This window comes from Limanda limanda, chromosome 22 (genome assembly GCF_963576545.1).
Source record: "Limanda limanda chromosome 22, fLimLim1.1, whole genome shotgun sequence".
NCBI classification, from domain to species: domain Eukaryota; kingdom Metazoa; phylum Chordata; class Actinopteri; order Pleuronectiformes; family Pleuronectidae; genus Limanda; species Limanda limanda.
In genome coordinates, this window is record NC_083657.1 from 7154692 (window position 1) to 7170978 (window position 16287).

The following is a 16287-nucleotide window of genomic DNA, read 5'->3' on the forward strand; positions in this document are numbered from 1 at the left end:
TAATAACTGTCACGTTGGTGTTTCTATTTGAGAAATCACCGAATATCATCAGTCCCCTCTTTGATTGAGACGATTCCTGTTGCATTGGTTGCAAACAGTCAGACACTTAGAGCGTACTGTATACTCTCAACATTCTGTGAGTGTGTGCTTCACTGAGAAGTAAATATTTCTCTCGTCAGATCTTCCTTTCCCTTTTCCCTCCGCGCTGCCAAAGCTTACGCAGCAGACGTCAGAACGCTCGACTGTGAAACCCGGTGATTGATTGACTGCGCGAGCCATTGATTTGTTGATTCATACTGTCGCTGCGTGAGTTGCGCCGCCTCCGCCACCCGGCTCATCAGATAAAGTGCACTTAGTCCGAGTATGAAAACCCCTTCCGAGGATGAAAAAGCAGAAGAGGGCGGAGCGGAGGAGGGAGAAGGAAAGAGGAGGAGGAGGAGGAGGAGGAGGAGGAGGAGGAGGAGGAGGAGGAGGAGGGGCGCAGTGAAAACTAGAAACTGCATTTGTCGCCCATCTGCTTTTGCTATTGTCACTTTCGCCTTCACGTCTTTCTTGCACCTGCGACTGCTGAAATCTCATAAGAACTTCTGCAACCCAAGGTCTCCTCTCTCAACAGACATACACAATCTACACACACACACACACACACACCAGAGTGGAGTGAAGCTGTCAGCCGACGTGCTCTAATCCACTCTGCACGGCCTCATTCCACACCAGCTCTGGCTCAGTCAGGGCTGTTAAAACCACCCGGCAAATATTTGGACATTTCCTTTTTTACAGTTTTGGCTTCGGCGAGTCAGGAGGGTGACGGCAGTGACAGAAGATTACACACACACACACACACACGCACATGCACACACACACACAGACACACACACACACACACATTTGTCCTTGTTTGCATTCGATCAACTGATTTTTGTCGTTTTGACTGGAAACCGCACACACACACACACACAGGGCAAGCTTACAGTGACTGTTCTCCCTACGTCACTCTCTCTCTCTCTCTCTCTCTCTCTCTCTCACACACACACACACACACACACACAGACACACACAAACGCACACACACACACAAACGCACACACACACACACACAAACACAGACACACACACACACACACACACACACACACACACACACACACACACACACACACAGGGCAAGCTTACAGTGACTGTTCTCCCTACGTCACTCTCTCTCTCTCTCACACACACACACACACACACACACACACACACACACACAAACGCACACACACACACACACACACACAGGGCAAGCTTACAGTGACTGTTCTCCCTACGTCACTCTCTCTCTCTCTCTCTCTCTCTCTCTCTCACACACACACACACACACACACACACAAACGCACACACACACACAAACGCACACACACACACACACACACACACAAACACAGACACACACACACACACACACACACACACACACACACACAAACGCACACACACACACACACAAACGCACACACACACACACAGACACATTTGTCCTTGTTTGCATTCGATCAACTGATTTTTGTCGTTTTGACTGGAAACCACACACACACACACACACACACACACAGGGCAAGCTGACAGTGACTGTTCTCCTTACGTCACTCTCTCTCTATCTCTCTCTCTCTCTCTCTCTCACACACACTATATGTCTCTCTCTCTCTGCATTACTGTAGTTCAGCTCAGTGCCTCCATCCTCTCTGACACCACACTGCAGCACCGTGACTCAAGAACGGTTCATCTGAAGCTGGCTGATGAGTTGACCTGTGGGGTCAGTCCCATGGCCGGAGCATCGTTCCACACGAATGCTGATATTTTTGCAAAAACAAACTTTCAAACCTTGAGTTTTCAAAGACTCAAGGTTGCTGTGTTTTTCCGTGTGTGCGTGCAGAACAGAGCGTTTTATTGATGAAGTGTATTCTGGGTAGCCGAGAGGTCGCTGTGGTTGTCGAAGTTTGATGATGAAGGAAAGGAACGCGGACCCAGTACTTAAAAGTATAATAATGTTTATTACACAGAAGTTTCACAGGTCAGGACGAGCTCTAGAACTCGGAGAAATCACCCAGGCCAAATGGTGAAGTCTGACCGGCCGTGGTCAAACACACATTATGTAGAGAGGTTAGTTCCGCCCATGGCTTCGGGTAACATGTCATCTCACCAAGGGCCTTCTGCCTAATAAGGAAGTGTTTTTGTACATGAAGATGAAAATACAATGGTCAAGGATCTTCCCTTCACCTCCATCCATTTGCTGGTCAGAGGTCATTCCCTAGGTCAAAGGTCCTTCCAAAGAAGGAAAGACCTGCTTGAATAGACAGCTGAAGGACTCTCTGAGAATGTCTGAGAGTCACGAAAATAAGCATCATAAATATCAGCCTGTCATTATATTTAAACGCATGCTAAAATCATTTACTCTGTTGAATACACGACATTGACTATATAGGAATTGGAATCACATCGTCAATCTTTAAAAAATGTATGGCAGCATGTCAAGCTACATTTTGCAGTGTAAAGTTGTGGGGTTACAGGTTCAGTCGTGAAAAAAGCCTCATTCACAATAGAACATCTACTGTCAGTGTATCTGACTGTGAGCTAATGGCTCCACGTTCCTGCTGAGAGAGCGAACTGAGCTCGTCTGTTTCCATTCTGCAGAGCGACTGTCAAACCTACAGCGGTTAAACGTTTTCTTTCTTCCCTGAGCTAAAAGGTGCGTCTGTCACTGGGAAACAGTTTGGGCTCGAATCCAGCTTGTGACCTCCCCCCCCCTCCGCCGTCAATCACTCGGGAAGATAGCGAGGAGCTTGCCCTACTTATCTATTCTTTATTTTTGGCACAAAGCATCTCACACACACACGGGGGGGGGAATCCCAGCCTCCTCTCTCTCTGTCGGCTGCTCTCAGTGATTCCCCGGCTTTTGTTTTGCTCTTAAAATAACGTTGTACCTGAATATTACAGTCACAGCAGAGTCCATTCATTTGTTGCCTGTGAGATATTTCCCATGCTATTTCATCTTTGGTTGTCTTTGGCCCTTAAATTTAACTTCAAGTGTATTTAATCTAATGTTCCACTGATTAAATACGTGGGAAAAAACATTTAATGGTCTCAATGCCCAACCGTGCAGCTGACACCTCCTCCTCGGAAACAACATAGAAATAGAAATAGAAACTATCTTCTCCCGTCCAAAACAGGGTGTTAAATGACCCTTTGGAGGCAATTTCGTGCTAAAACATGGGCAAAAAACGGTGTGTATGCAAATGAAGCGCCCGTGCCACATGCCAAATCGGCTGACTCGGCTCGTTTCTCTGCATCTGTTCCCGCTGCGACTGCCAAGGGAACGAGGAGTCCGGCGTGGACGTTGAAGCGTCATTGCCGCGAGCGTGTGCGAAGCGTTGGTTCTCCTGCTCATCAGAGCTCACAGTCGCTCGTCCTGTCCCTCGCTCGCTCGCTCTGCAGCTTCCACCCCGAGGCCTCGGCTGCATGGGAAGTACGACACATGCAGCAAAGATCAGCCGGTCATGTAGAGCGGTTGTGGGGGTTTCCAGTGTTTCTTGTCCTTTCCCTTATTTCCCTTGACTGGGATTAGGGTTGCAAAGGGGTGGAAAGTTTCCGGTAAATTTCCGGAAACTTTCCATAAACTTTCCATGGGAAGTTTAGCTCGGGAATTTGGGGAATTTTGAAAAAAAATAAAAAATACACAAATTAAACGCTGAGCAATAAAAACATCTTTCAAAACTCTATTTTAAAGATGTATGGAATGCATCACACGCTGCATGTTGAGTTTCAACCCTCCACTTTGCATTCTTCCATCACATGCACAGATAACTCCCAGCATCCTTCACACTACAGCAGGGCTGTTGAGGCCTGCTGTAGAGTGCAGGACTAGTCAGGTAAGTTTCGATGATATTACTGGGGGAAATATATTAGCATGCTGATTGAGGATTGTTCATCTGTTCATCTAGCCTATTTCCATTCATTTATCCATCAAATGTAAAATATGTTTACAGACGATTCCAATTGTTTGGCTAACTATTTATATCTCTGGCATTGCATTAGTGTTTTTTTACAAACTTTTTTCTCATCTTATTCTACAGAACAATGCCACGTGCACTCTCTCATGTGTGGAGACATTTCACCCCATCCAATGTAGAAGGAAAGGCTTTGTACATTTGCAAATACTGTGCAAAGACCTATGTTAAGAATGACACAACGATGCAGAAGCATATAGTCAATTGCCTAAAGTTTCCTCAGGGCTCAAATCAGCCTATGACAAAACAAAATTTTTATATTAATGTCTGTATATGACAAGGTAAATACAATTAGTATAAATTACCTACAAAATTTCCAGTTTATTCCCGTATATTCCCGTATATTCCCGTTAATTCCCATGGAAAGTTTCCAACTTTGAATATTCCCGGAATTTTGCAACCCTAACTGTGACTGATGGAGCACCTCGTGAACTGGGACAGGAAACGGCCCGGATGGTTTCCGATGGCTCAGAATTGGTTGTCGCTGGGAAGCGTGCGTGTAGACGCCGAGAGGGAAAGACTCAGTGGAGCTTACAGTGGATCTGCCATGTGGAGTGGGAATAATAGGGGAATGAAAAGGCCACGATATAATATGATAATGTCTAATTATGCAGCGACTGTGCCGAGTGTTCTGGTTTCTGACTAAACACAGATTGTCAGAATTGGCTTCGGCGTGTCGGCCCGATGACGATGACGGAGGGTCGTGATTGAGATTAAAATAACCTTTAAATTTAATTTCACACTCCCAGACATTTAGTCTCTCAAATAAGCATACCTCCAATTTAATTAAAGCATTCATTTCCTTTCATTTAACAAAGTGCCATCTGTTCTAAATATAAAAGCAAATCTGCTCATTTTATTTAACACTGCTGATTACTGAGCATTAGGGAATTTGGCCGAGGCTTCAGCTTTTACATAACAGTGTGTCATTGAAACGTTTCTGTCGCGGCGGCAGAACAAATCAGATTGATGCTTTTGGTTCTGACCGGAATGTGAATATTACACCAGATAAATACCGATACAACCATAGATTTATATATAAAGACTAGATGTCTCGTCTGCGTTGCCAGCCAACGGAGCCGGACGTCACCACATGGCGGCCATCTTGCCAGAGGTTGCTCCCTCACCCATAACATTGTGTTGGTAAATAACCATAACTTGCTCAATTTTCTACCGATTTTGAAACGGTCTGGTTTGTTATAAACGTCAGAGATGTAGTTATGACACTGCATACATTATTAATTTTTTTTAGAAAATAACATAATTATTCATAAGTATGCAGTGTCATATCTACATCTCTGACGTTTATAACAAACCAGACCGTTTCAAAATCGGTAGAAAATTGAGCAAGTTATGGTTATTTACCACTACCAACACAATGTTATGGGTGAGCGAGCAACCTCTGGCAAGATGGCCGCCATGTGGTGACGTCCGGCTCCGTCGAATGAGACATCTAGTCTTTATATATATCTATGGATACAGCCAACACTGAATTTGACCATAGACTGGATGTGAAGATGTCTGGATCGCCACCTGGTGGGCAGCTGTAGTATTGGTCACAAATTCTGCCTCCTCCATGTTAGTGGACAAATCATGGAGAGTAAAAATGCATGTCAAATACTTTTGTCTCAAAGTTGTTTAGGTAATATATATCAGAGTATTTGGTGCTCCAGAGTGACATCTAGTGACAGTGAATGTCATATGTAACCTTTAAAACCAGTGTGTGTGTGTGCGTGTGTGTGAGAGATTGGAGCGATTCTGTGTCCTGTGAAATTGAATTTTGTAATTAATTTACTTAATTTCCTTATGTTCTATGTAAATAAATGCTTTTTCAAGTTGAGTGTACTTTAAAATGTAGATTTTTTAGTAGAATTTACTGTAATTCGTTTGTTCTAAAGTGAATTATGTAAATACGGCTGCATTTCTACGTGTTAATATGAAGTTGCCGGCGGCCTGCAGGTCCCTGATGTCACACACCGGCGGCCGGATGCACCACAGTCGAGTCTGCAGCTCTGAAATTACCCTAAACACAGCGGGCGTCATTGACTCCACCGCTCACCATGCGCCACTGATCCAAAAAATAGAGCCATAAAACAGCTTAGAAGATCCGGATGATTCACACTGCCTGTCTGTCTCGCTCACCTTCCCTGCCCTCCACCTCTTTCCCCTCCTCCCTCCCCTCAGGGTCTGGTGGGAGAGAAGTACGGCAGCATCCGGGTGCCGGGCGAAGTGGAGTCGTCCGAGTTCGAGATGATCCTGGACGCGGCGGTGGAGGCCGGGCTGGACACACACATCTTGGAGGAGTGGTACTGCAGGGATGAAAACTCGGTGCCACCCGCATACTACCTCAAACCCAAAGCCCAAATGCTTAAGAACTACCAGAACTCGGTGAGTCCAACTACCTGCTGTAGAATACCCTTTTAAACACCGGAGTTGTTAATGGTTATTGGTCTTTCTGTTGTGTTGTTTTACCCACACGGACGTGATAACTTTACTTACTGGAGGCTTTCACGCTGCAGTTAATAGATTCTCTTCCTGGAGCTGAATTTACTTCTCCTGGTGGAACGTTTTATTTTCCCGTACGGAGAAGAAACCAGATTTGTTTTGTCTCATAAAAGTCACTTAACAACAGCACAGTTATTTTTGAATAAAACTGTTCAGCTTCTGCTGTTCACATTATCTCGTCCAGAACTTTATAGAGGAAACTAAATATCTAGCTTTCTTTTCTTAAAAACTGCCTGACGATGAAGATATTTTAAGCTGTAGTTTTTGCAAGGGCTGTTTGATAGGATGCATAGCAGAATATGAATGTGCAATAAAAAAGTGCTGCTCTCAAACTGAAAGATCACGGTCTTGAATCAAGATAAACTGATAAAAATCGGCCCTGCGTGGAACGAGCACAGAGTAAACGTTTCCTACAACAGACGCACAGCAGCATCTCTCTTGTTCCTGTTCGTGTCAAAACAAGAACGACAGGGTTCCCGTGATAGGATCCTCCATCTCACTGTAAACTCACAGCATTTCCCCCCCCCCTTGTCCTCTGTCCCGCTCAGATGGAGTCGAGCAGCGCGGCCAAGACCAAGAACGACAAGGCCTGGAGGAACGTGTCGGAGGAGATCAAGAGGATCTTCAGAACGTCCGTGCTGCAGCTCCAGGAGAAGGGGACCATGAAGAGCCCTCAGGCCAAGAAGTTCCTTTGCTCTGGTGAGTTTCAGGTCCATGTTTTTTTTATCTTTTCATATTTTTTCTCTTGATTCTGTCTCTGTTTGACATTTTGAAAAGTGTAATCTGCACTTTTGATAAATCAACCTGGTCGCTGACATTAGGAGAAAATAAAGGCTTATTTGAAAAATGTTAAGTGGAACATTAATCTTCCGTCAGAAGAAGAAAAACCTGGAGGGAAGCATCTTTCTAATGAGTGAGGCTGTTGTTTAGTCCCTCGCTATATTGATGAGATGCAATCAGGATCTGTCCGACTCGGCTCGGCAGACGACAGTGATTGATCGATAGCAGTTTGCGATCACATCAACGTGATGGATCCAAACAGCACGTCACAAAGTTAGATTTGGCTGTGTAGAGGAAGTTCTGTGTTCTCCTGGAACTCCCAAACTTTTCCATTTCACACTTTATTTTCCCATCTCATCAGACAGGAGAGAGTTTCAGTCAGTGTGTGGGGGGTGTGCGATACAGTTCATCAGCTCTGGCTTATGTGATTTTATCAACTTTGTTTTTTCTTAAATGAGGCTCAAGAGAAATCCGTCTTATCGGAGGGTGAAAGCCCCTAAAATCTGTTCCGCTTTGCTAGAGGAAGAAATCTAAATCCTACATCTGCTACACTTTAATCTTCCCAGGTAGTACATTAGGATTGGCCTTTATCAGCTGCCCGCAAAAATTACGGAATTAAGAAAACGTAGGAGATTTTGTGACGTCAGATTTGACAATTTGTGCTGTTTCTCTCCTTTCAGCCTTAGAGGATGAACTGGACTTTGCCCTCGGGAAACAAACTCCTGCCTTTCTCAGGAAATGCGTCTGCTACATCCGCAAGATCTCCAACTTTGACCGCTTCGCCAAAATCCCCGACATGACCCGCTACATGGACATCGTGGTCAGCGGCGACCGCATCATGCGCAACCAGGAGTCCTACGAACGCCTCCTCAAGGTGCGGGACGAGTTCATCCCCACGGTGGTCGCCGCCTCCAACCTCCGCGTCTACTCCTCGGTCACGCACTGCGACATGAAGCTGGGCTACTCGCAGGAGGTGGAGAGCCACTATGTAGAAGGTCTGTGCAAGCAGTTCTACGAGGACATGGTGGACATCATCCAGGCCACGGTGCAGCAGAACTTCGACACGGAGACCGACCCGCTGTACGACGAGATCCTGCAGCACCTGTCGCTCTGCAAGAACTACGCGGCGCACTACGAGTACAAGGCCGAGACGCTGGATTACGTGCAGGAGTATGTGCTGCCGTCCAAGGGGAGCAGAATGAGCCCCCTGGTGGTGTACGGAGGGCCGTGCACCGGGAAGACGCTGCTGTTGTCCGAGGTGGCCAAAGAGGTGAGGCGTCGGCGTGGTTACAGGGAGGGGGTTTAGTTATAATATCTGATACGTCCACGAATTACGATGTGTCCTAAAATTTAGGGGGAAGATAAACCTAAAGCTTGGAACATAAAACTCCACCAGGGAGATGTAGAGTGCAATAAAGAAAGTAAAACTGTGAAGACTCTCCAAATATGGAAATGTGAAAAGCCAGGTTTAAACTAAATGCGAATAAAAATGAACAATGGATTTTCGCCATCATGTCTAATTTATAAAAGTAATAATTTTTACAACATTTGGGTGTGAACATCTGCAGGGTGTGTGTGTGTGTGTGTGTGTGTGTGTGTGTGTGTGTGTACACTCTTTGTTCGCTCTGTGGTTTCGTGTGCACCATCTGGCTGCGTCCTCCTACATTAGCATCACGCCGTAGCCGAGACACCCACATATCCACCGCTCCCGTCCAACCTTTATTATAAATGTCACATTAATGCGCCGGTTTGTTAGAAGCGCCATTTACATCGTCCAGGAGGGGATTTATTAAATGTTACAAGAGGCAACAACACAAAACAAAATAAGCAGCAGAACAAATGATGATGAGGATTAAAGGCAAAAGTTAAAGATTGCAGAGGGAACACACACACACACACACACACTCTCACACACACACAGCAGAAAGTTGCACCTGTAGTTTTTGTGAATGAAAAAAGGTGGAAATCTGCACACGAAATGCAGAAGAAACATTAAAATCTGCTTCATCCATTCAAACTTGAAGGATCCTTTTCACACTTCGCAAAGAAATAAGCCTGTTGTGGCTAAAAACAAATGAAAATGATTCATTCAGACACTTGATTAACAAACGGCTGGAGTTGAGATTTGTTATTGCCCACACAGAGATGAACTGAATGATTAATCACACGACCGTATTGCGAGTGGGCTGTTTTATCTCCTTTGAATCCGTCCACTTTGTTATTTGTCGTGAGGGCAAAGCCTATTCTTTGAAACAGATTTTGGTTTTAAGCTGCTTCTACAGCTGAAAACGTGCAACTTAGCTCAGATGTCTATGCTCATCATAACCATCTATCTCCCTGTGTATCAGACCTGTGTAATTCTTTAAGCTTTACTCGAGTAAAAACTACAAATTGAAAAGTTTGAAATCCTTTGTGGCCCCCGTATTTGAAGGAGAGGTAGATATTATTAGATTTCTGTTGGAGTACAAGAGGACAGAGGTGTTTTGGGGACTCGGTCCACCGGGTGTGATTCTCCACTCAACCTGCTTCCTTTGATTCATTGGACTCTTGCAGCGTTTATGTCTTTGCTATTGAGCTGGAATCTCACTGGGTCTGTTAAAACAATACAGGTCTCTCTCCGCCTTTTAAGAGGCCTGAGCTGTGGCTTGTTTGTAGTCACAAGTAGTGATGGGATAAAACAACTTCACCAGATTCTAATTAATCTAATTCTATCTAGTTACATGTTTGTATATTCATCAGATAAACACAAATTCATCTTTATCAATCTGAGAAAGAATAATAAATAAAGTAAAACTGATAATAAAGTACTGTGGTAGCACAGGACGTGATACAACCTGCGTTTGTATAAGAGGAAACCAGTTGTTTGTACAAAGAATGAATCTAATCAGAAACTAAAGTGTACAGATCTAGATACGTAGGATTTGCACATATAGAGGTGACCTGTGGGTGAAACCTAATAAAGGACCAATCAGATTTCAGTTTGGGCCGGTGTGCCTCTGGATCCACCCTCCTGCTTGAAAGCAATGGCAAAATGTAGGTCACAGAAACAAACTGTACACAGGTTGTGAGGAGGAGAGAAGGACACCCTTTGACTTTAAGATCTGTGTTTGAGAGCCTGTATCGGTGTTTATCCCCATCTTGATGATGCACCTATAAAATAACTGTCAAAAACGACGCCCTTGATTTTTCGGACCAGTTATCTTTTGGGTCCATCGTGCAGTTCCCCTCTGTCGCCTCACGACAGCAACGAGCCAACAAGGCGTCGGACAGCTCCTCATTTCCAGAGCGACGTGCCAATGCATCACGCTTTGTTTTCCGCTTTGCGCTGTGAGATAGGGCCCTAGTTGTTAGATAGACCGTTAGAGCCTAATATACAGCAGCATCTAATAGGATCTTCAGAGCAACGGCTGCTTTGGCACACTTAGAGAATATTGGAGATGCAGGAACGAGTCTTCAGAGACGTTGACTGTGTACAAGTCAGGTTAATTAAAGTTGTGTGGACTGATTGTAACGACAGGAATTTGCTTTGTGTGTGAAGTTACAGAGAGAAGCGGTTGCATTTGCATTTCACAGCTCTATTTTCTAACCTTCCTGTTGTCAAATATAACACATGAAATGTATCATATCATGGTTAAATGGTTTTTGTATTGCAACTTTCCATAAAAGAGCGAAAATCAATGCATAAATAACAGGCTGGCTGAAAAAAGGATTATATTTAGGTCTTTATTTTTCAGTTTCATAAACTCGGTCACACACACACAGAAAAAAATAAATTTCAAATATTAAATACTCCACAGGCAGAGTCTCTGTTTTCCTCTCTCTCACGTTCTCGCAGCTAAAAGTGGAATCATCATGTTGCCCTCAAAATGTCACATATCATCTTTATGTTTCCCAGAAATCTCAGCTGCGAAAATGTAATGAATTCATGAATGAAATTAGAATATCAATGAAGGAGGAGTGGAGCTCATTCATAGAGTATTTCTAATGGTAAAAGTACTCATGTATGAAGTATATGTATTAATGACTTAGAGGATGTTTTCAGGACATTAAAAACTAACATTACTGAGTGCTATATATGTCTCTGTCTCAAATGAAAAATAGAAAGTTGGTGTAGCAGAGCTGTGCGGTCATAAGGTGAAACTGTGTTAAATCTCTTGTCTGTGCTGTGCTAATGAGCCCTGCCTCATACTGTTAGGATCACAATTAATTAGATCCCTCTGCCCTCTCACTGTAGAGCATCATTATTCTTGCTGTTTGACTGAGTTTCTCTAGCCAGACCTCGCAGAATAAAAGTAAAATCTACTCACAGCAAACAAGAAACAACTGTATTTGTTATTCAAATGTGGACTTCTTGATGAAAAGAATATATTCTCTATTTATATATATTAATATCCAACTTCAATTCTGTTTTTCAGGCCTACACGTGGCTGCAGAAAGAGATGGGCCCCGAAACCGACCCAGTGGTTGTCGTCCGTTTCATCGGCTCCAGCCTGCTCTCCACAGACCTGCGCACCCTCCTCCAGAGCATATGTGAACAGATTGCAATCAACTACCGCTGCCTGATTCACTTTTTGCCTAACAAGATCCAGGAGATGAGGGAGCTCCTGATCAACCTTCTTGGGGAATCCTCGTTCCACCGGCCCTTGGTCATCGTCCTGGACGCCCTGGAGCAGCTCTCGGAAGCCGACGAAGCTCGCAAGCTGTGGTGGCTCCCCATACACCTGCCTCGGACCGTCCGCATTGTAGTCTCCACGCTGCCCAATAAACACGGAATCCTGCAGAAGCTCCGAAACCTCATCCATGACGAGGGGTATTACGTGGAGTTAATTCAGAGAGACCGCAAGGTTTGCAGTCAAACACTAAAGCAGCAGTTGCTAGGGGTGAAGAGGAAAGTCACCTCCGGCCAACAGATCTACGTCAATGAGGCACTTGCCAAGTGTACGTTACCCATGTTTGTCAACCTCATCTACAGAGAGGTAGTTCACTGGAGGTCTCACAAAGACGTGGATGATAAGTCCTTGTGCTCCACAGTGCATGAGAGCATAGAGCAGCTCTTCTACTCAGTGGAGAACAAGCTGGGCCAACGATTTGTCTTCAGAGCATTGGGGTACATCACCATGGCCAAGGCTGGACTAACTGAGGTGGAGCTGGAGGATATTCTGTCCCTGGATAACATTGTCCTCGGTGATGTTATTGTAGCAACTTACCTCAAAAACCCTTTGAGGATCTCCTATGACTTAGTTGCGAGGCTCAAAGAGGAGCTGGAGGGATATCTGGTGGAACGTCAGGTGCGTAACGTCACCCTGATGGTCTGGGCCAACAGGCACCTGCATCTCATTGCCCAGAAGCTGTATCTGAGCAATGAGGAGGATGTCCATCAAATGCACAGCCTCTTAGCGGAGTACTTCCTGGGGGCCTGGTCAGGAGGCCGGAAGAAGATCTTCACTTATGATAACAACCATTTCACTTCACTCAACATATCTCATCACAAGAACCCCCATCAACAGTCCCATGAAAAGACATCATCTGATAAGTACTCCTATGACAGGCAAACCCCTGAGCAGCCTTGGGTGTTCCAGTGCAACCTTTTGGAGCCTGACATTTTCTTTGTCAACCACAGAAAGATGACAGAGCTGGTTTACCACCTGACCAGGAGTGGGCGCACGGACGACCTCATGTTTGGTGTCATCATGAACTTCAGCTGGCTCTACACAATGATCAAGATTGGCCAGTTTGATAAGGCTTTAACTGACATTGACCTGGCTTACAGCTACACCCAAGAGAAAGAGCTGAAGTTCTTGGCCACCACTTTACGTAGCATTAAGGTTAAAGTTCTGAAGAATCCAGCTTCACTGTCTGCAGAACTGCAGCAACGCCTCCTGCCGGTTGTCACCTCCCTCCCCAAACTCAGACACCTTCTCTTGGAGTGTGATAAAGATGGTCCAAAGTACTGCTCCATAGTGCCTCTCCACTCCTCTATGGACGTCACCTACAGTCCAGAGAGGCTTCCTCTGTGCTCTAGCTACATGCAGATTGTGGAGATCTTGCCCACTCTCGCTCCAAACATAGTCCTCGTAGCCCTGGAAGACGGGTCTGTCAGTACCTGGGATGTCGAGAGCAGACAACTTCTGCGACAGATCGACACAGCCAAATCTGTCGTGCTGGGAATCAGGTTAACCACTGACGAAAAGTATCTGGTTGTGGCCACGACCAAAAACACGCTGCTTATCTACGATAATCACAAGTCCTGCCTTTTATCTGAGGTCGAAATCAAGGGGTCCAAGCATGGTGGCGTCGCTGGTGGGGTTGCCTTCATCAATGGTTTTACCTTGTCCACCCATCATGCTTTGGCTTGGCTTGAGGCAAGTAAAGACGTCAACGTCATTGACCTGCTCTACGGCTGGCCTCTCTACCAGTTCCACTGCTGGTACGAGGTGACGTGTGTCCAGTGCTCTCCAGATGGAATGTATGCCTTCTGTGGCCAGTACCTCAACACTGCATCCGTCTTTCATCTAGGAAATGGGGACAAGCTGGCCACCGTGACCTCCGAGTTTTCTGGGGGGTTCGTCAAATCCATCCTGGTCCTGGACACCCTGAACCAAATGGTGATGATTGACAATGAAGGCAGTTTGTCAGTATGGAACACCAAAGAGATCAATAACCCAAGGCTGATGGAGGATTACGACTGTAGAGGGGATGACAGTGAGGTGGTGGGCATTGAATTATCAGAGGACCAGCGCTCCATCCTCATTTGTAAGGCCACGAGTATTGAAGTTCTCGACACTAAAGTATGGAAAATGGTAGAGAAATTCAAAGCCAAACGTACTGAACGCTTTGTTGCTGCTGTCCTCTCCAAGAACGGACAAAGTATTGTGGCCTCGATGGAGAACACCTCCTCCATCTTCGTCTGGAGAAGGGACAGTGGACAGTGCATGGCCAGCCTGATAGAGATCTCAGGGAATATTGTCAAACTCATAAAATCAGTTCACCACAACTTGCTGCTATCTGTGGCAAGTAGTGGAGTGCTCTCCGTCTGGGACATTGACATCATCACCGCCATGTCTAATATTGACAAAACAGGCAAGAAGATTCAGACCTTGCTGCTGTCTGGCAGAGAGGATTATTTGTTTACCATGGATGGCTCGGAAGCCGTCCACAAGTGGAACTTCAGCACAGGCTTTATTGAGACCATCTTCAAGCACGAGGGTATAGTGGAGAACTGTGTCCTCACGTCCTCAGGGGATCTCATGGTGACTTCAGATGATAAGTGCAGCCAGTACATTTGGCAAACCGTCACCGGAGAAAACATCTTCCGCATCAACGGACAGAGAATATCGCAGCTGCTCATCACCCACAATGACCAGTTTGTGGTGTCGCTCTGTGAGCAGAACGCCTCCAGAGTGTGGAGGCTTGGAACTGGTCACAAAGTCTGCAACATCTTAGTCACGCTCCAACATGCACTGGTCACCACAGCAAACACTTTCCTTGTGGGATCTTCCAAAAACAAACTCCTTGCTGTCAGCCTGTGGTCGGGGAGCGTATCCAAGAAGTTTGTGTGCGATGATGGTATTACCATTGTCAACTTCAAGCTGATTCCCGACTGCCCCGACTGTGCCGTGTTCATCACATCTACAGAGACTGTCTTCATCTGGAATGTGGCGGATGAGTCGGTTTGCAGGCGAGTCCAACTGCCAACCAACTTCCTCAAAAATCTGGAGGACTTCCAAATCTCACCCAATGGGAAACTGGGAATCGTCTCCAAGGGGGATGAGAATATTAACGTCCTGGATCTCCACAGTGGGAAGCTGAGGCTTGTCCATGCTGCCGGTATAATCTGGCGTCAGAAATTATCTAGAGATGGACGTTATCTGGTGTATGTCTGTTTCCGGACCTGCGATGAAGATGACGAGGCCGGTGTTGTGTCCAATTTGATCGTGATGCGCCTTGCTGATGGTAAGAGCATCGGTACATGCTCGCTTTACAAAACTCCCACCTTCCTGTCCCTCTGCCAGCGGGCACTAAACATCATCATTGGCTTCGAAGACGGCAGCATCGGCACCTACACCGTAGTGGACCGTGTAGATGCTGCCCTCAAGATTAAGATAGCCACCTCCAACAGCCGACAGATTGTCAACAATGCCTCGCAGAAGGTGCGGCCCAAATGTGGCAACCATTCCTTCAAGACCGTAGCCGACTGCGTTTGGAGGGAGTCGACGGAGGTCTTCTCCAGGGACAGTCCCATCAACGTGTCCGACTCCGGCGAAGTGGAGTCAACGACGCCTACAAAAAAGTCTGAACTGCTGCAGTGAAAAAGGGAGGTGGAGTTTGGACAGGAGGGTGGAGACAAGATGACCAAGTTTAGAATCTCTGGGGTTGCAGTTGATTCTTGTTTACAGCCACGTGATTCAGCTGCAGATGTCAGCCCTCTGGGTAGTTAACGGGCCGACCCCTTAAAACGCTGCACTCAAATTATGTATTACTTACTTCCAACTTATGATACAGTTACTATTTGTTTTACACATGAAGACTGTTAAAAAAATATTATGTTTTCGACAAGACAAAATATGTTAAACTGCGTGAGTTTATTAGTTCGCCATTATGTGTCCTTTTGCATTTGAAGAACAAAGTTATTATTCAAATGTCTCGTTCAAACATTTTCAAAGCCATTCCAGTGATCTTAGCCACTTTCATTGTACATTATATTTATTTACATTGTGCACATTAAGCCATAATGTTGTTCTTTCGAGTTTATTTATGTTTGTATTTACATCAGTCGGTACTGTACAAAATGGAAGAACTATGAACATATGTACATATCTCTTTTTGGCTGCTGCAATTTGTGCAACTCCTTAAAAAAATGTTATGTTGTGCTTAATGCAATCAAAGTGAGTGCCTGGAATCAAAAATGTTCTTTATGGGCAGATTACAAGATTTATGAAAATGCAGGGAATTTGTAAAC

General features: G+C 45.3%; 1 protein-coding gene across 1 annotated transcript in view; it reads left to right on the top strand.

Moving 5' to 3' along the window:
- Positions 1-15637, top strand: part of LOC132996350 (NACHT and WD repeat domain-containing protein 2) — a 44920-nt gene extending 29283 nt beyond the window's left edge. The window contains exons 5-8 of the mRNA XM_061066699.1: positions 6228-6431; positions 7097-7247; positions 8009-8598; positions 11744-15637. Coding sequence (XP_060922682.1) covers positions 6228-6431; positions 7097-7247; positions 8009-8598; positions 11744-15637 — 4839 coding nt within the window. The remainder of the gene's footprint in view (positions 1-6227; positions 6432-7096; positions 7248-8008; positions 8599-11743) is intronic.
- Positions 15638-16287: the final 650 nt, after the last annotated feature.